This window comes from Notothenia rossii (assembly GCF_949606895.1).
Source record: "Notothenia rossii genome assembly, chromosome: 7".
Taxonomy (NCBI): domain Eukaryota; kingdom Metazoa; phylum Chordata; class Actinopteri; order Perciformes; family Nototheniidae; genus Notothenia; species Notothenia rossii.
The window spans coordinates 17,304,816-17,323,805 of NC_136905.1; the positions used below are offsets into that span (position 1 = coordinate 17,304,816).

Sequence of the window (18,990 nt, forward strand, 5' to 3'; positions counted from 1 at the left end):
GGACGGGCTTTTTATGACAGCGCCTCTAGTGGTGCAGAGACCTACTTGCACACATAAGAGCTATTATCAGGTAGGGCAGGGGTGTCAAACTCAAATACACAGCGGGCCAAAATTTAAAAAATCGGTAATAGTCGAGGGGTTCAATGACCGGACTGGTTCAATGTTTATTGCAAAACGTATTGAAATGAACTTATTGCACATATTAAGCCTGGAACTAACACAGTTTAAATCATTGCCAATAAAAACAACATTAAACATTAAATAATCAGTTGCATTCATTTCTTATGGCTCTATCTACAGCTTCATTTCTTATGATTACATTTTTCCACAGGCCAAAAACAGCTTCAAAAACCAAACATGCCCTGTTGTCGCAAGAAAAAAGTGCAGAAGGAAACATCCATTGAAACTCAGTTTGCTGCTGTGATGCTAGTTCAAGCTAGATACTTGGCATCTCATCTTGGGTGCAAGTTCATCAATGTTTGGGATCAGGCTCTGGGCAGAGGAAATCCTCAGGATTGAGTGAAGGTGTGCGTGCAATATACCAGCGGGCCAAATCTAATAGTAATTACAAATTATCCTGCGGGCCGAAATTAAATCCACCAATGGCCTGATTTGGCCCCTGGGCCTTGAGTTTGACACATGTGATGTATTGTAAGGTATATATTTTAGTATGCATTTATTATACAAAAATGCAGGTGATAGTGTTTAACAGTAAGTTTATACTTTGCTTTTGTTGTTTAAATGTAATAGATAAATAACATAATATAAGATGGTAATTTCCTCAAGAGTTTCATTTTATAAAAGTAAAATATGGCTAAATTAAGGACAAAATGGTTAGATACTGTTCGCATTCAACTAAACAAAACAATTTGCAGTAAGAGGCTACACAAATATAAGGTTAAGTGTCAGGCTGTTTATGACAAAAGGAGATATATATACGATTATACTATTTTCTTAAGACAACGCGAAAATAATTTTTAAATAGTTATTTTTTATTGGTTAAATATGTAAACATCAATAACATTATTCCAGTAGGACATACTTAAACAGTTAAAGGATCATTAAATATTAATAGCATGATTAAAACTCTGTTTGTACAATATTATACAATTTTGATACAATTCTGTTTAAACAAGAAACCAATTAGAGCTGAACAATAATCCATAGCTAATCAACTGTTCCCCGGAGATGTGAACTTTATCCTATTTTTTAGAAATTTCCCAATTTGGAATCCCCACATATTTCTATGTATTCCCTCCCTTGTTTTCTCAGTATAACTTTGACACCCAATCCTGTCCTCAAAAAACGTTTTAATGTCACAGTTGTTCCACACAAAAACATTCGTCATGGAGTTGAGGATCTCAGGATCTCAGGTTTATTCAAGTTTGTTGTCACTCTGCTGTCTGAGGTGACACAGGAAGATGGTGAAAGTCAGCGCGATGCCTCCCAGAAACACTGTGCGAGCCACAGGAGGAACCAGGGTGAAGTTCACTGCCTGCAATGGTGGAAGGGATGGAAATATTGTATCAGCGTGTACATTATTTGAATATGTAGCCAGAAAGTAAACAATGATATAATGTTTCACCTGCATTATTGACCAATATATCACTCCAGTCTAGAGAGAAAGATCAATAGATAAGTGACAGAAAGATGTATTTCTTCTGAGGAATAAATATTTAAATGAGGGAAACTGTACCTTATAAGAGGTCCAGAACTTCTGTCTCCAGTCTTCAAACACGTCATCCTTGTTTTCTAGTAAACTTAAACCTGAAGAAGAGATTTCTGTTAAATATTTGACTGACTCCTTGATGGATCCATCGTTAAAAACACATGATGTGTGAGCATTGTTCAAACCCTCTCATTTTTAAATATTACTACAGATTTAATGTTTTCTTTTTGATATGGTAAAATGTGTGGTTAAAAATGCAATACTATTTCAGACAAGCCTAATTTTTGAATATATTTCCTAACATTTAATGGAAAAAAACATTAGAATAATCCTAGATAAATTATAAACAACAAATGGTAATCTTCAATTCAATCTTCAAAAGAGCCAGCGGGTCAGCTGAACATGCAAACATGTCAAATGCAGTCAAACATTAAACATTCAGTCAACATTGAGCAACATGTGCAATAATAAATGAACAATGACCATATTTCTTTATTTACGTAGGCTATTATAACAATAGCAAATCAGTGTTTTTAGAATAAATGTCACCCTCAGATTAAATGGGACTTAATAACAGAAAGGAGTTCCAATTTTACAATACAGAGGAGGAAATGTATACTGTAATTCATTTGATTTACTGGGACTTTCAATGCTAAGATTTTAATTGCCAAAACTATGCTTCAGCCATTGTTTCATTTCATTTCAAACCTTTATTTATACAGATGAATCCCACTGAGATCATTGATCTCTTTTTCAAGGGAGACCTGCTCAAGTAGTTCCACATGAAACATAAACATAAATAGAACAACAAAAGGACATCATACAGCATCATTTACATAATTATCCACATAAACAGGTACCAATAGCTTCCGATTGAGTAGCATCCAACCGAGCTTTAAAAACATTTAGTGGCACCCGATTGTTCAGTTTCCATTTAATTTGCAGACTATTCCAAGACAGAGGAGCTGCACATCTAAAAGCTGTCTTCCCTAAGACATTCCTAGCAGTTGGCCCATTTAATAAAACCACAGCATTCGATCTCAGGCAGTAGCCACTTACAATTTTCCATGAGATCAGGGAGCAGATATAAGATGGAAGTTTCCCTAACATGGCTTTGTATATTAAAATGTACCAGTGACTGAGCCTCCGTACAGTTAGTGAAAGCAAACCAGCCCTTGCATACAGGGTACAGTGATGTGTTATGCTTTACAGTTTGTCACAAATCTTAGTGCACTGTGATACGCAGCATCTAACTTGACCAGGCAATTGGCAGGTGCATTCATATACATCAAATCACCATAGTCCAGCACAGGTAAAAAGGTCACAGTGACTAGCCTTTTCCTGGCCTCAAGCGAGAAACAGGACTTGTTCCTGTAGAAAAAACCTAGCCTAACCCTCAGCTTTTTAAGCAGGTTATTGACAATTATTATTTTTATTGTGCATAATAAAGCCATACAATTGTAAAACCTCTGTAATCTGCACCATTACACCGGCTGGGTCATGTTAGAAATTAAAATCAATGTTTTGATGGTATAATCTAGCTTAAACATACCGTCAGTTTAAACGCTCTTTTATACTGAAAAACCAGACATTCTTGTGCACAAGCAGTTAAGCTTTTATTCTGAAAATCCTTCATCTACGGTTAGCATTTAGCATGTGGCTAATATACGATTTCCTAAAGAGGTGACGAAATGACATGGAGTGGTGCAAACCGAAACCTACTGATTTAACACTACAACTATAGATGTCGAGATACTACCATGCTGAATATTAAATGAAAGTTGTAGTGCCGAGAGATACGGAGTCAGAGGTGGTGCAAAGTTGTCTTTAATAGAGAGCTGCAAAGGACATGTTGTCGGGTCGCAGCCCGGGACGACAAGAGGAAGAGCCAGGAGGGCACACAATATATATAAGGAACACACAACAGGTCCGTGTGGAAACAAAACCCCAATTGTAGTTCCATGTGTGAATTATGAACCAGTGTATCAATACGTGGTCACCACACAAGCCCCCCCAGAATTCAAATATGGCAAAATAAATCCTCGCGTCCGTGGAGGAAGCACCACAGGGGCCGAGGAGGGCGGGGTCGCAAGGACCGGGCCATGGAACGGGCCGACGAAAGGAGGCCGCATGAGAGGGTAGGGACCCTAACGAGGGCGAGGGCACCCCCACCGGGGGCGGGCCGGAACGGGCCGTTGTAAGGGGGCTGCAGTAGGTGTCGTGGCGAACCCAGCAGGAAAAAGCGCTGCCCGGCCGCAGGCGAAGGCACGGCGGCGGCGGGCATGAAAACTCCGGAAGGACGGAGCGGAATCCCAGGAAGGCAGGAGCAGTCACCCCAGGAGGAAGGAGCCGTGGACAAGGGAGAAGCCAGACGGAGCGCCGTCCGAAGCTGCCGTCGAGGCCAACCGTGAGCCGCGGTAAGAGGAGAGGCCAGGCAGGGTCCCGGAGCGCGCCACCCACGGGCCAATGAAGGCATGGGCGACGTCCGAAACCGCCGAGGCGAAGGAAGAGGCCAGGCAGGGTCCCGGAGCGCGCCACCCACGGGCCAATAAAGGCATGGGCGACGTCCGAAACCGCCGAGGCGAGACGGGGTCCAGAAGCGTGCCACCCAGGCGCCGATGAGAGCGCGGGTGGCGTCAGAAGCCGCCGTCGAGGTGATGAAACGGCGAGAGGGTCCACACGAGGCCGACCAGACATGGTCGAACCTCCTCTCAGGCACCAGCAAAAGCTCAAAAAGGGCCGTACTGTCCACGGTCCAAAAAAGGTAGGTGAAATCGTGAGAGGATCCACACGAGGCCGACCAGACATGGTCGAACCTCCTCTCAGGCACCAGGGGGAAAAAAAAAACTCAAAAGGTCGATAGCCGTTAGCAGCTAGCCGTTAGCCGCTAGCTGGCAGCCGTCGGTAGCCGCTAGCCGTAGCCGTTAGCTAACGAGGTTAGCTGCTAGTCGTCGAAGGCTAGCGCAGCCTGGACGTGCAGCCGCACGAGCAGAAGAAAAGAGCCCCAGGAGGTAGCAATCGGGTTCATCCCTACCCAGCGGGTCGTGCATCGTCTCCCTGTTGGTTGGAAGACCGATGCGGGAATGGCGAGCAACGTCCCCAGCCATTCTGCGAGGCGTGCACCGAGCCTCAGTCCGCGTGCCGGTGGCAGCAACGGACGATTCCAAAACCCCCGGCATTTCGAGAAAGAAACCTGAGTTTCCTTTGCCGTGTTCGGGTCCGTCTCGGAAACTTCTGCGAGACTTATATGTCAGGGTCACCAATGTAGTGCCGAGAGATAGGGAGTCAGAGGCGGTGCATCGAAGGTGCAAAGTTGTCTTTAATAGAGAGCTGCAAAGGACATGTTGTCGGGTCGCAGCCCGGGACGACAAGAGGAAGAGCCAGGAGGGCACACAATATATATAAGGAACACACAACAGGTCCGTGTGGAAACAAAACCCCAATTGTAGTTCCATGTGTGAATTATGAACCAGTGTATCAATACGTGGTCACCACAAAGTACAGTTTATTTGAATACATTATTGTTTACAGACGAGAGTAGCATGTGACAACATCCGGAAACCAAACCAGCCGTGAAGTATTTTCTGTATATTTTGGAGTATTGATTACAGCGTTTAGAATGTGTTACATGAAAAGTGATGAAAGAGAATATGAGGAGAAAAGGTGGGTTAAGCATATATTGAATGTGAAAAGTACCAATCCTCTGTTTGAATGCAACAAGGAACATTAGAGACGAGGCGAGCAGCACCGGACGAGGGATTCCCTCTCTTCTCTTGCTCATGAGAGCCAGATCACAGCTGTTTTCTGCCGGAACAATATTCTGTCTGTAACACTACCGCGCCTTTTTTAATTAAAGTATCCCATTTGATTCTTTTCAGAGACTCCATTTAGTCTCATTTTAAAGCTTCTCTCCTGGACGCGAGAACAAAGTACATATTTAACAGTCATTAGTGGTCAAATAGATGGGATAAATAAATGGATACATGTTTGGACTTTAATACGCTTTGTGACACACTCACCGATATAAAAGGCACTGATGGTGAGCGGGGCAGCGACCATCTGATCCACCGCCACCTTCCCGGTCACAGCCCTGATTCCGCCCCCCGGCAGCGCGCGCTCCAGCGCCCGCAGCCAGAAGTAGTTGAAGTTGGCATGGAAACAGAACCCCACAGTGGCCACGCGAGCCGTTTGACACCAGTCGACGCCGGGTCTCGCGTGTTCCCCCCCCAGCACGCTCTGCTGTATGACGTCGGCCGAGGCGAAAAGCGCGGTGTAGCCGAGCACGTTCCCGACGTAAGGGTGAGCCCTGAACACAGCCCAGACCCGCCGCATGGTGACCTGCCAGAGTCAACAATAACACAATAAACACTAGGGAAGACTGCTTCACAATATGGACATATTTATTAGCGAGGAAGGCTTTGCATGTGTGCATTATTTTGAATCTGATATTCATTTCGTCTAATTATGTTTTACTTTCAGGAGTAGAAGAAGTAGGCTATTCAGATCTTGTAAAATTGGAACTATACACTGTAAAAAATAAAGGTAAAATCCCTGCATTCAAAATTCAAAATATTAATTATCTAGGACTTAATAAAGTTTAAATACAATTTTAAAAATGTGAGATAATTGATTATGATCACTGACTTATAGTGATTTAAATGGCATATCTAAAATGGTAATTGCTGTGTCTTGAACCACTCTAAGTTATGATGACTATTAAAATTTAATAGTCATCATAACTTAGAGTGGTTCAAGACACAGTATTTTAAAAATACAGAATAAGTATACATTTACCTTTCAGAATATAGCTCTTCTGACCCTCTCCTTATATCACCAGGGCCAAAGACACTCACAGAGCTCCTCTCTGATTGGTTCTGTTGGACCAGAGGGGGAGGGGCTGAGGTCTTCTCACCAGGTCAAAGTTCTGCCACCAGCGCACAGAAAGTGTGATAAGACCTTTATCAGCCTAGAGAAGAATCTGAGAAAACAACATATGTGAGGAACAGCAGCAGACTGAGAGGTTGTGGAAAATACATCCTGACAAGCTACTGTACAGTTACTTATGCACAAAAACTGACTGAAGCTTCCTTAGTGTCCATTGCACACATGTTTTATGGCCTCTTCTTGTACCGCATGAAAGCCACTTGAGTCATACATGTAGACACATAACATCAACTTACCACAGATTTGTGTCACTTGGGGAAGAGTTGAGAAGTGGAGACCGCAGCAGACAGTGAGCTTTGCAGCTCTCTGGTCAGAAGCACATGTGCTGGTGTCTCTATAAATAGGCCAAATGCCACTCCTCAGTTTCTGGGCTTTGGGTAAATTGCCATGGACTTGTGGAATCAAAAAGGCCAGAAAGGTGTTTGAGAATACAGGGTCTTCTTGTGTTATAGTCAGTGAATTTATTAGGATTATTCTTAAATTGATGTTTTGAAAATACCAGAAAAGTGAATGCCAGTCCTCCCCTATCCCTCCCCGTTTGACTTTTCCAAATATAACAGACAGACAGACAGACAGACAATGAGATAGGGTTAGGAAAGAAAGAGAAATATAATCCTAAAATAAAATAGGGGTAAACATAACTTCAGAAAAAACTAAAAGATAACCGTAGACAAATGTTTAAAAGTTAGTACACATATAAATAAAAGGCAGATAATAAAATATTTAATAACCTTTCTACACTGCGATGAGTCATACGCTTGTTGTCACATGTTTCTCTTTCCATATTTATATAACATTTAAATAAGACAGTTAACCAATAACAAGAAACATAGACCACATATCTCAATGGTATTCTGGATGTGAGAGTAACACCAAATCATACTCAACTGAAACTCAGGATGAGGTCAGTTTTAATTAGTAAAACCATGAAAGCAAAACATTTTTTTTTATTTGAGTGCAAATGCTAGCCTCTCTCCGCCCACCTGCTTCCATAGATATGTAAAACTCTGTACATGGAAGGTGTGCTATTGAATTGCAAAGGTCAATTAAATCCACTAGCAACCATCTTAGCTCTTCCCTCTGAGAATGTGATAATTAGAGCCAGAGTTTAAGCTAATCAATTAAGAGCTTGTTAACTGGCTCAACTGGTGTGTTCGTGTCTCGCTGTATTTAACAAGCTGCCTTTGGTGCGACACACAATGGAGACGCGTGCCCACAACTCCACGAGCGGTTGACTTCTCAGATAATTGCCTCTTTCTTTTCAGAGCCTCTCATCGTGTCTCACTTCCTCTTCCACTATCAATTTGTCAAGTTGTTTTCTATTCATTCTGCTGGGGAGGGGAAAAGGGGGAATGTGTGCATTTGAATTGAGCGTTTGTGTCACTTGACTTCATTTGCGCACACAGACACACAATACCTGCAAAGACATACATAAACAATGAAATGACCACACCTCCTTCTCTCTGAGGCAGCCTGACAGAGGAGGGCTCAGTCCTCAGTGCAGATTGCAAAGATACGAAGACACACAGCAGCTGACGACGAATAAGGTACAAGTGATTTTATTTTTTATGGAGATGAAGCTGAACAAAACTAAACATAACAAACTGCAATTATTGTATGTGTCTAATTGATCAATCCTCTGTGTCAGTTGGGATGAGAAGAATATTGTTATTTTTAAAATGACTTGATTTTAAATCCTGCATTCAATATGTTAAGTAAAAGTGCATTTTTATTAGCAGTAACATTTAAATTGAAAGTCAAATTGTGCAGAAAACAGCTATTGGTGTTATCTTTTTAACTATTTATATTATTAGATTAGTCTTGCCATTAATATGTAAGAAGCATTCAATTTTGAAGCTGGTTGAGGTGAAGCAGTTTTCTATTCATATATTGTACTGTTGAGCAGAATACCTTTGAGCATTGCATTGTATTTTAGAAACTCAGGTTGTGTATATAATTGCTTTATCTGCATAGTTACAACTGTGAAATAAATTAACTGTTCAAATTACAATTACACCTTTTAATTTAGCACTGAGGAGTATTAAGTAGCATACAAATTTAATTACAAGTGCAAGTACCCATATTGTAGTTACGTTTGTACAATTTAAAAACGGTTTTATTTCCAAGAGTGCTACATTGTGCTGGATAGGCTGCTTTAGTTTATTGGCACTAATGAATGCATTATACATGTTATTTAATGTTAGGAATTTGAAAGAGATGCATTCCTAACATATTCCTCATGTTAAATAACTTAAAGTGCATTTCACCTCTATATAATTTTCAACAAAATGTTGTCTTTTCTCACCTTTCTAATCCTTTAAAGGTCCCATGTCAATCAATCAATCAATCAATCAATCAATCAATCAATCAATATTTTTATATAGCCCAATATCACAAATGTTACATTTGTCTCAGTGGACTTCACAGTTTGTACAGAATATCAGTATGACAATACGACACCCTCTGTCCTTGGACCCTCACATCGTACAAGGAAAAACTTCCAAAGAAGGAAAAACCCACAGTTTAAAGGGGAAAATGGGAGAAACCTCAGGGAGAGCAACAGAGGAGGGATCCCTCTCCCAGGACGGACAGACGTCCAATATATGCCGTGTGCAAATCGAAAAGATAATACATTTACAACATAGGTAGACCAAATGTTTGGAAATGCATGCGTCTCTAATAAGATGAATCCACGAGGATGTCAACAATCCTTTGGGAGCCATCAGGAAAGTAGTATGATGAAAGTCAGGCAGGACCACAGTGACAGGTTCAGCCAGGACACAGGATCCAGGACTCAGGATCTAGGACACAGGACTGCAGCAACAGGATCAACCGCGTCTCAGGATCCCGGCGTAGATAGATACCAAAAAGAAATTTGGGGAAGCTGGTTTTTCGGAACATGAGAGTACACAGGTACAGACAGAGAAGGAAGAAGTAAGATGTCCCCCGACAAACTAAGCCTATATCAGCAAAACTAGGGGCTGAATCTAATCAGCCCTAACTATAAGCTTTATCAAAAAGGAAGGTCTTAAGCGCACTCATAAAAACGGATAGGGTGTCTGCCGTCCGAACACAAACTGGAAGCTGATTCCACAAAAGTGGAGCTTGATAAGAAAAGGCTCTGGCTCCCATTGTACTTATAGAGACTCTAGGAACAACCAACAACCCTGCATTCTTGGAACGCAATGCCCTTGTAGGACAGGGTATAATGAGTTCTTTAAGATAAGATGGCGCCTGCCCATTAAGGGCTTTGTAGGCGAGAAGAAGAATTTTAAATTCTATCCTGTGTTCTACAGTGTAAGGCAGCCAGAACAGGAGTAATGTGGTCCCTTTTCCGAACTCTGGTTAGTACACGTGCTGCAGCATTCTGAATCAGCTGAAGCGACTCAACTGACTTATTGGTACACCCTGATAATAAAGAGTTACAATAATCCAGCCTTGAAGTAACAAATGCATGGACTAGTTTCTCTGCATCGCTTTGAGGCAAGATATGCCTGATTTTTGCAATGTTGCGTAGATGAAAGAAGGCGGTCCATGAGATTAATTTGATGTGGGCGTTAAAGGATAAATCCTGATCAAATATAACACCAAGATTCCTTACAGTCTCACTGGAGGCCAAATGAATGCCATCCATAGTTAGTATATCTTTAAATAATTTGTTTCGTAGAGTCTTTGGGCCGAGTACAATAACTTCAGTTTTGGTCGTGTTTAACATCAAAAATTGTAAGGTCATCCACGTTTTTAAGTCCTTGAGGCAGTCTTGAATTTTATTTAGATGATTAATTTCATCAGGCTTGATGGATACATATAGTTGAGTATCATCCGCATAACAATGAAAATGTACAGAGTGATTCCTTATATTTCTTAGCGGAAGCATATATAATGTGAACAAAATAAGTCCCAGCACTGAGCCCTGTGGCACTCCATGGCTAACTTTGGTTTGCATGGAAGATTCATCGTTGACACACACACAAATTGAGAGCGTTCAGATAGATAGGACCTAAACCAGCCTAAAGCAGTTCCCTTTATGCCAATTAAGTGCTCTAGTCTTTGCAATAGGATGTCATGGTCGATAGTATCAAATTCGGCACTGGCATCGAGCAAAACAAGAATAGACAAGTCCTTTGTCTGAGGCTATTAGAAGGTCACTTGTGACTTTAACCAGAGTTGTCTCTGTGCTATGATGTGTTCTAAAGCAAGACGGAAAATCTTCAAATAAATCATTGTTTTTTAAGTAATCATGGTTTTTATGCATGTAAACAGTCTGCAAAGTCCCAAACCCTCAAAGTACACCCTGTAGCGAGTAAAACTCCAACACAGAACATACCTGTCTATGCTGCCCCAGAACGCCTCATTGGAGATTTCTCTTTTTCTTCCTGGGTACAGTGACGTGCCCATACCCAAATGGACCAATCCGTGGAGCCGTTACGTTAAGTCCGTGGATTGGTCCAAATGTACCAATCCGCGGACTTCCTCACACACACACACTCTTCTTTTCTCAGCTGCAGCTTCGTCGATTTCTCCTCCCTGAGACGGCGGGACGCGGCGAGGCTGTGAGTCGGTGTTTGAGCACACACACAAACTCCCAGCCAGGCTGCGTTTGTGTGTGTTCGGGCTGGGTTACGCTGTATCTCGCAGTCTCGCAGACGGCCACTGGGCTCATAGGGAGGGGAGGGGGGGGGGGGGGGGGGGGGCAGGAGCTCCAACAAGCCGTTTAGGACAGAGAGTGAATACACATACTATACAGAGATGCTGTATGATAAACCAATGCGATTTTGGAAAATTGCACAATTGAAATCTATTTTAGTAGACCTCAACAATTTTGGAATTATGATCAGTAGAAATGGCCATGAAATGGGACCTTTAATGTCCTTATGTCGTCATGTCTCTTTCTCTTTCTAACTCTAGCCCCACTCTCTCTCTTGCAGCCATGCGACCCTTCCTCTCTGTGACTCTGGAGCCCGGGCTGGAGCGAGGCGTCCCGTGGGGTCGTGACCTCTACACCTTTGTGACCTCAGCAGCGGGTCACATGATGAGGACTCTTCAGAAGCCCAGGAAGAACCGGCCGTCCAAACGTCAGGTCAACCACCGGCGCTTCCTGCAAAACATGATCCAGAGGTGTGTTGGCTACCTATCAGAGTGTCTCTTTTTGAAGATGTCTCACAAGTAGAAATTGCTTCATTTTAATGTCAAAGTTTGACATTTCTGGAAATATGCTTTTTTATATTTTTGCCAAGAATTAGAAGCTTCATACAACTGTGTTATTTGTACGGTGAGTATTAAGCCAGATCAAGATCAAGCCAGCAGCCTGTTAGCTTATCTTGGCACACAGACTTATAAAATCATAAAACAAAAGAAAGTCACTGTACCCAAGTAACACATAACTCCCTGTAAAACCTTTATACATAGTCCAGGTAAAACCAAAACATGTCGTCTTGAACACTTTTTTTTTTAAACGTGTTGTTGGATGGCAGATTGTTCTGTTGGACAATTGGTTTTATAGTCTTTGTGGTAAACTGGATGTAGCGTCATGTTAACGTGCAAACACAAGAGTAATATTTCCAAAGAGCAAAACATATTTTATCCATCAACATTAAAACAGTTTTTTATGATTACATAAAAATTGCTGTGGTTCAATGTTTGATCTTTCTCCTTGTCTGTCTCTTTACAGAAAGTTTGCAGACATAGAAGCAGCAAACCACCGGCTGGCATCTTCTCTTTGTCCTGAGGAAGAAGAAAAAACCACATCCTCTCCCACATCACAGAAACCAGAGACAGCTGACCGGTCAGGGAGCCCAGCCCAAGGTGGTGATCTACCAGAGCCAGATAAATGCAGCGCTCACACAGAAGGCATCTCTAAATCTAAAAGCAACATATTCACTAACATTGAAATCAGTGAAAAGAAGCAGCAGGATTCAGGACCTCTCTGCAAGAGATATCCCAAATCACAGCCCACCACCTGCAACGCTAAAAAGAAGAACAACAGCAAAGAAAGACAGAAAAAAGACATTCCCCTATCATCATCATTATTGCATATGGGCTCCCAACAAGGCATAGACTATCACCACGAGGGAGAGCTCTTATATTCTGAGTGTTACGACGGTGAAAGTCTGGAGTCAGCCAACAACTCCTCTGAAGACTCAACTCAGCAGGACTCTGGCTTCATCCACTTCAACCAAAACACAGACATCTCTCCTTCTCTCTCCCCTCTGTCTCTGGACTCGTCGTGCGACTTCTCAATCCAGATGTTCACAGGCATCTCCCCTCAGGCCCAGAGGAGCATCGCTGACATTTCAGAGAGTCAGTGGGCAGATATCATGGATCTTTTCAGTGTTGGCAGTAAGGACTTCGGAGGCTGCATGGATGTCGAGGCCTATTTTGAAAGTATCTGTGCCTGCCAAGGTGACTCTGGGCAGGAAGTCGGTGCTGATGATGTTGGACTTGCAGATCAGTCAGATATGTTCAGAAGCTCTGAGGTGGAGGATGAACACGGTGAGACAGGCGAGTACAGATATGAATACAGTTATCATGGGGATCAGGCGTTGCCCATAAACAACTTCCAGTGGAGCTTGCAGGCACAGAGACAAAATGAAGACGCTGAAGAGAAACAGTTTAACAATTTTAAGGCAAACCAAGAGACAAATATCGCCCAGCTCCCAACATCCACATGGATTGGCTACCAATACAACGCCTCAGAGCTTCAGACGTACCAGCGTCCCCAGGAGGAGAGTCCCTGTATGCTGGTAAATTGTGAAAATAACCAAAACTTTATACCATTTGAGGGAATTGCTCAGTCATTCCCTGTCCCACTTCCTATTCCAGAGCACCGTCCTATACAAACACTGCCGCATGAGGATGACTGGCTGTTCACTGACATCTTAAAGGACAGGAGGTCACCAAACTGCTAGGAAAATATCATTATCTTTTCTTTTTATTCATTTTGGTTGTGTTACTTCTTATATTGTTAAAAATCATATTGATATAAAATGTTTGTATAGCAGTTTTTTAGAGGGGACATTGTGTTTAAGATAATCATGGGGAGGTTTCTTTATGTTTGAAAGAAAATCTGACAGCATAAAAAAGTCCTAATGCTTAATGCTAATTATTGACAAAAGATCCCCCTAGCCTAGCATGTAGTAAACACATTTTTTCCCCTGTATTTGAAAGATACAAATGATACAAAATATATTGTATGTTGGTAGTTCATGACTGAAATTCATCAAAAGATTATCAAGTAAGTGAGAGTGGAAATAATATGAATATGTAATATTAAGGCAGTTTTTTGGGGTAATTAGCTTTCAGACTCCTAGCTCTTATCATTTATTTAAAAGAAGGTGCACTGGAAAGATATGGTTATCTAATTATACTAAAAACATTTTAAGAGAAGCTCCAGCTGCAAGATGAGTATCAATTAAAATTACTAATATATATTATTAGTGTTATTTAAAAAGAAAATGACACTGTATTCTGTATTGCATTAATCATATGCTTTCATTGTAATATTTAATTTAATCATGTACAGTAAATCCTAAATCAACAATTTAATTATCTTTTTGGACCAAACCTTTTGTATTTATACGTTTAAGCTTTTAACAGTTTTTTGTGCCATGTGATTTGTGTGTTGCTCACAGTAGTAGTTTGATTGCCTAAATATGAAATGTTTAAAGTGGTGACAAATATTTATAATAACAATAAACAAAATCGAAGTGCTAATTATTCCTGTATTATAGTGTGTTTGTGTTTGTGGGGGGGATTACAAGAATAAGTCCTGCAAAAATGTCGTACAAGTATTATTGGCAGAACGCAAAATGTAAATATATTTATATTGTAAAAAAAAAAAACTTTAAGAGCTTTACTTCAACAGTATACATTGAAAGTAAATTAATGTATTTGTTGTATAATTAGGTTACTTATTTTGTTTGTTTGTGTAAATTGCATTACTTTTGTTTTTGCTCATAATACATATTGAGATGAGATTCCTTCACAATCTGCTTCCTTTTGTTTCTGCTGCTTTAAATGTTGTGCAAAGAACTAAATAAAACCAATATAATGCAGCACAATGTAAAATATTTCCCTTTGAAGTGTTGTGGAGTAAAAGTATAAAGTAGCATAAAATAGTACCTCCAATGTATATTTAAGTGCTGTACTTGAGTAAATTAGTCTGCTGTCAAAGAAACACACAGAAACACAAAAGATCAAAACCAACGACATATATTAAAGTTAACCCAGTCAGATGTTTTATAATTACAGCATCATAAACAAAAAAAGGCAAAAACAATAAAACAAATGTTTCCCAAAATGTTTCAAGTTCCACAGTAGCCATAAGGAAACACAGAGAGAAAAAACACACCTTAGAGAAGCACCGGCCTCGTCTCTTGCTACAGGCGGACGGTTCAATGTCTTCCAATTGCGGTCTATCAAGGCGCGAGTGACGGCGCCACGTTTAGACGTTGGAACGACATTCTGAGATTACGACGTTTAAGTAAACAGTTCAGAGTGACAGATTGCGTCGTCTTTGACACGTGATGTCAGCTCATTTGGCTTTCTGGTTAATTTCGCCCTCTTTAAATTACAACCGGACAGCAGACATGATGTTCTGCAATGTGTAAAGTGCAGCGTTTACACAATATCTTAAAAATAAAAAACACAGCGTCAACCTAAATCAATTGCATATTGCTAAAATAACATTGTACATAATGAAAATACAAAATGAAACCCTTTAATAGGGCTTAAATATATGTCGTCAGTAGTCAAACTCTTTCTTGATCTTTATTCACCTCGGCTCTCACTAACTGTGAAGCAAGGTGAACCTGGCAAGGCAAAACAATAAAAAATGCCTTACATGTCTGATGGATACGAGGACGTTAACCCTGTACGCGCTTATTGTTCTCGATATGCAGGTGTTAGCTTTGCATTGCGGTTTAATTAACATAAACACTTGTTTATTTAAAACAAGAGGAAGGGAGCAGTGATGACAACCCTGATTACCGAAAACGACTGCACGGTCAACACCATAAGGATCAATAGTCCTTTGCCATCTAGTATAACAACCAGAAAGCAAAGAAAACGTTCATAGCAACATTTGGGATTTATCTTTATCTTTCTTTAGCGCCAATTAATAGTCAAACCACCGTTATATTCTTTATAATTTAAAGGAATAGTTTCACGTTTTTGGGAAATAGGTTTCTTTCGAGTAAGAACAGAAGATCATTGTCATTCCCAGTCTGTTTGGTAAATATGAAACTACAGCCAGTTACTTTTAAATTAGCTTAGCACACTAAGCTACAGTTAGCTAGCTCTGCCTGAGTTAAACAAATCACACCTACCTATCTCTAAATGTCAGTTGTCATGTTATATCCTGTTGGATTAAAGAAAACAACAAGGTGTTAAACAACAAGCTGTGTTTATATTTTTCGGTCAAATGCTGGAATACTTTTTGGCCGTGTGCAGTGACTTCCTGGAGCCCCTGCTTACATACTTTTTGAACATAGATATACATGCTAATTAGTGACCTTTAGAGATGCTGTAGGTGGATTTAGTTACTGCTAGTCCGAACCAGGCTAGCTGTTTACCCATGTTACCAGGCTTGTTGCTAAACTAAGCTAAGTTGCTTGCTGTCGCTATCTTTATTGTACAGACCTTAAAGTGGTTTCAAACATTCCCGTCCTACTATATATACGCAAGAAAGCTTATTTCCCAAAATGTTAAATGATGTATTTAAAACATTGTAACTTGTGTCCAAGTCACAAATCTAGACATTACATTTTATTCTGGACAGCCTAGAGCTGTGACAGGCAAACAGGTGGCAAATAAAGGTCAATACAATTAAAATAGGCCCATTAATCCACCTGTTAAACAATAAATAAAACATACTGAGGAAAATGGAAATGTTTTATCAAAAGGAAAACACGTATTTGAATCCAGGTTTCACAAAAACAATATCTTTTTCACAGCAGGGTCCTCAAGCTGCTCGTGTCTGGAAGACACCACACACACGTGGGTCAATTTGAGTCAATGGTCAGGGTAAAAAAGAAATTCTACTTTTTGTTCAACTTGCATTTCGTAAAAATGTATTCCTCAGTGCCTCCATTGTCATTTTTTAATCTAATACTAAGTATTGGAAAAGGCTCGAGTCTCATGCTCAGTTACTCTGCACAGGAACTGTGAGCAGAGACTGAGTTTATTCTACTGAGGAAAAGTAGAAAACCTCCCCAGCCTCCACCCTCTCATCTACTCTACAGCTACTCTACATTACTACCTATTTAAGTCCCTTTTTCTCATCCATACGCCCACCATTTGGTTAAACACAAAAGCTTTGTCTGATCGATAATTTACACAGATAATCAGTGAAAATCAAAGTTACAATGTACAAGATGCTTGTCAAAATAAAAAGAGATGTGTTCATCAGTCTAAAAGATAAAAAAAAAAGAAAAAAGATCCATGTCACAATTTGTTCTGCTTTGGATAAAAAGAATAATCCACCAATACAGTTCTCCACAGGTTATTCCTAGTTATGTCGCTGTGGTAGACAACCCATACATTTTTACTTTATACACCAGAAACGGCCTAAACCAGGGAAACCAGTTCTCCACCAGGAAGCTCTCTCATGCAAGTTCACAGCTGAGAGCCGATGCTGTAAAGCAGACTGCAGCAGGAGCGTAATGATCAGACTAAGTTCCTCACAACACGAACAGTCGTACAGAAAATAACCAGCCGTCAAATAACTTACATTTACATTTGGATATAAATTATATAAATTCTCATTTCTGAAGCAATATGTTAAGATTTTAGTTAAAGAAACCAATACTACCCACTGCTTTGCCTAACAACCTAGTGTTTCTAATCTACAGAAAGAAGATCTATTTATTTATTAAAACTTTGATGCAGCTTTTTATGGTCAAATGTTTGCATTTTTACAATTCTGACAAATGATGAGTATTAGATTATATGAGATGGAACTTCTCCCCGGTTTCTGATCAACCGTTTACAATAAAAGTTGAATTAAATAATATTTACTATGCTATTTCTCTTTTGCTAACTCACCCAAAAAGTCAGCCATTGTTTTTCCAGCCCAAACTGTTTGCCAGATTATCTCAAGTTACTAATTTAATGTTTTTTTAAAACCGTCATATTAAAATGTGTGTACAAGATTTATCTTGTTGACTTTTTGTAACACATATACAGATTGTATCATCACCCTCCAGCAGCCCTGTATGACATCAGATTATTTATATATATATATATATATATATATATATATATATATATAATCCTTATCAAAAGGTTTGAACATGGTTTATCTTTTAAATACCCCCTCATGTAAAAGACCACCATAATGTTTTCTGCTAATAACTGTACAGCATTAAGAAGTTATTTGATAGTAATTTCCCCTTGGAACTCTGGGAAATATAGTTTAGTTTCTCAGAAGAGCTTTACAGAGATGTAATGTAGAAACTTCCAGTCTTTGTTATGTTGTTTCTTTACGTCACAGTCTGTTACAAAATCAAAATGAACTCCAGTTGCCTCTTTGTAAAATCTCATTTCAGACTTTCTTTTTAGTGAGGTTGTTGTACAGATATAGCGCCTGATGTATTCATCATAAATGTACTTTTATAAACTAGTGTTGTCATGTGCGTGTCACTCCTTCACCCCTGAGTAGTCGAGGCTGTGAGAGGCCAATGTGTGTGTGTGTGTGTGTGTGTGTGTGTGTGTGTGTGTGTGTGTGTGTGTGTGTGTGTGTGTGTGTGTGTGTGTGTATGTGTACTATGTGTAACTGAGTCTATGGGTGCGTCACTCTGCGTTGTTGACGCTGTAGGGCGGCGGGGGGTCCATGCTGTGTTCAGAGGAGGGAGTCGGGGTCCCCGGGGGTCCAGAGGAGGGGGTCGGCGAGGCTGGAGGCTCCTCAGAGTCAGAATTCTCCAACGAGAGGTCGTCCACCAACGCTCTGCGTCCACGCATCGCCAGGGGCAACGGAGCACGCCTGGATGAGGAGAGTCAGAGTTACAGTTTGTCCTGCTGTGTGACAGTCCAGTGTGTTTCTCTGTAAAACTACTCGTATCTTCATCAATATCAATATTATGTGTAAAGGATATTTCTGAGCTAAAATGATTCTCATAACCATGTGTGTATTTGTCTATCTATGTGAATTCTACACTATCATAGTGTGTACAGCTTGTCCTTGCTTTCTTTTAAATTATAAACTGTAGTGCTCTACTTGCCTCTGCAAATCACCCAAGACATATTAACTCTTTTAAATTGAAGGAAAGAATAAACCGATTATTTAGTCCACTTACTAACTAACACCTTATTTTGAAAAGCACATTTTAGATGATATATAAAGCCATTTTGAGACTTTTTGAGCTACTCTGTTCTGTTTG

General features: G+C 40.4%; 3 protein-coding genes across 14 annotated transcripts in view; 1 reads left to right on the top strand and 2 right to left on the bottom strand.

Annotated features, from left to right (window-relative positions):
• Positions 1 to 89: 89 nt before the first annotated feature.
• On the bottom strand, positions 90 to 6,945 carry LOC307013209 (mpv17-like protein). The gene is made up of 6 exons (XM_079640497.1): positions 6,850 to 6,945; positions 6,464 to 6,647; positions 5,689 to 6,007; positions 1,697 to 1,767; positions 1,586 to 1,615; positions 90 to 1,495 (listed from the first exon to the last, which is right to left on the bottom strand). Exons 3-6 carry the CDS (start codon positions 5,999 to 6,001, stop codon positions 1,376 to 1,378), a joined length of 534 nt encoding a protein of 177 aa, XP_079496623.1. The 5' UTR covers positions 6,002 to 6,007; positions 6,464 to 6,647; positions 6,850 to 6,945; the 3' UTR covers positions 90 to 1,375.
• On the top strand, positions 3,358 to 16,534 carry c16h19orf85 (chromosome 16 C19orf85 homolog). 2 transcript variants are annotated; one of them, XM_079640494.1, is made up of 3 exons: positions 3,358 to 4,433; positions 11,542 to 11,731; positions 12,285 to 16,534. In XM_079640494.1, exons 2-3 carry the CDS (start codon positions 11,544 to 11,546, stop codon positions 13,519 to 13,521), a joined length of 1,425 nt encoding a protein of 474 aa, XP_079496620.1. In that variant the 5' UTR covers positions 3,358 to 4,433; positions 11,542 to 11,543; the 3' UTR covers positions 13,522 to 16,534. The 2 variants fall into 2 exon arrangements, with proteins under 2 accessions (XP_079496620.1, XP_079496621.1); XM_079640495.1 differs by lacking the exon at positions 3,358 to 4,433 and adding an exon at positions 7,120 to 8,160.
• The window catches only part of myh14 (myosin, heavy chain 14, non-muscle), a 34,886-nt gene continuing 30,704 nt past the window's right edge, over positions 14,809 to 18,990 (bottom strand). For 10 of the 11 annotated variants that reach the window (XM_079640491.1, XM_079640488.1, XM_079640490.1 and 7 more), the window contains one exon: positions 14,809 to 18,593. In XM_079640491.1, the coding sequence (XP_079496617.1) occupies positions 18,404 to 18,593 (190 nt within the window). In that variant the 3' untranslated portion in view covers positions 14,809 to 18,403. The remainder of the gene's footprint in view (positions 18,594 to 18,990) is intronic. The other variant, XM_079640482.1, reaches the window with a different exon arrangement.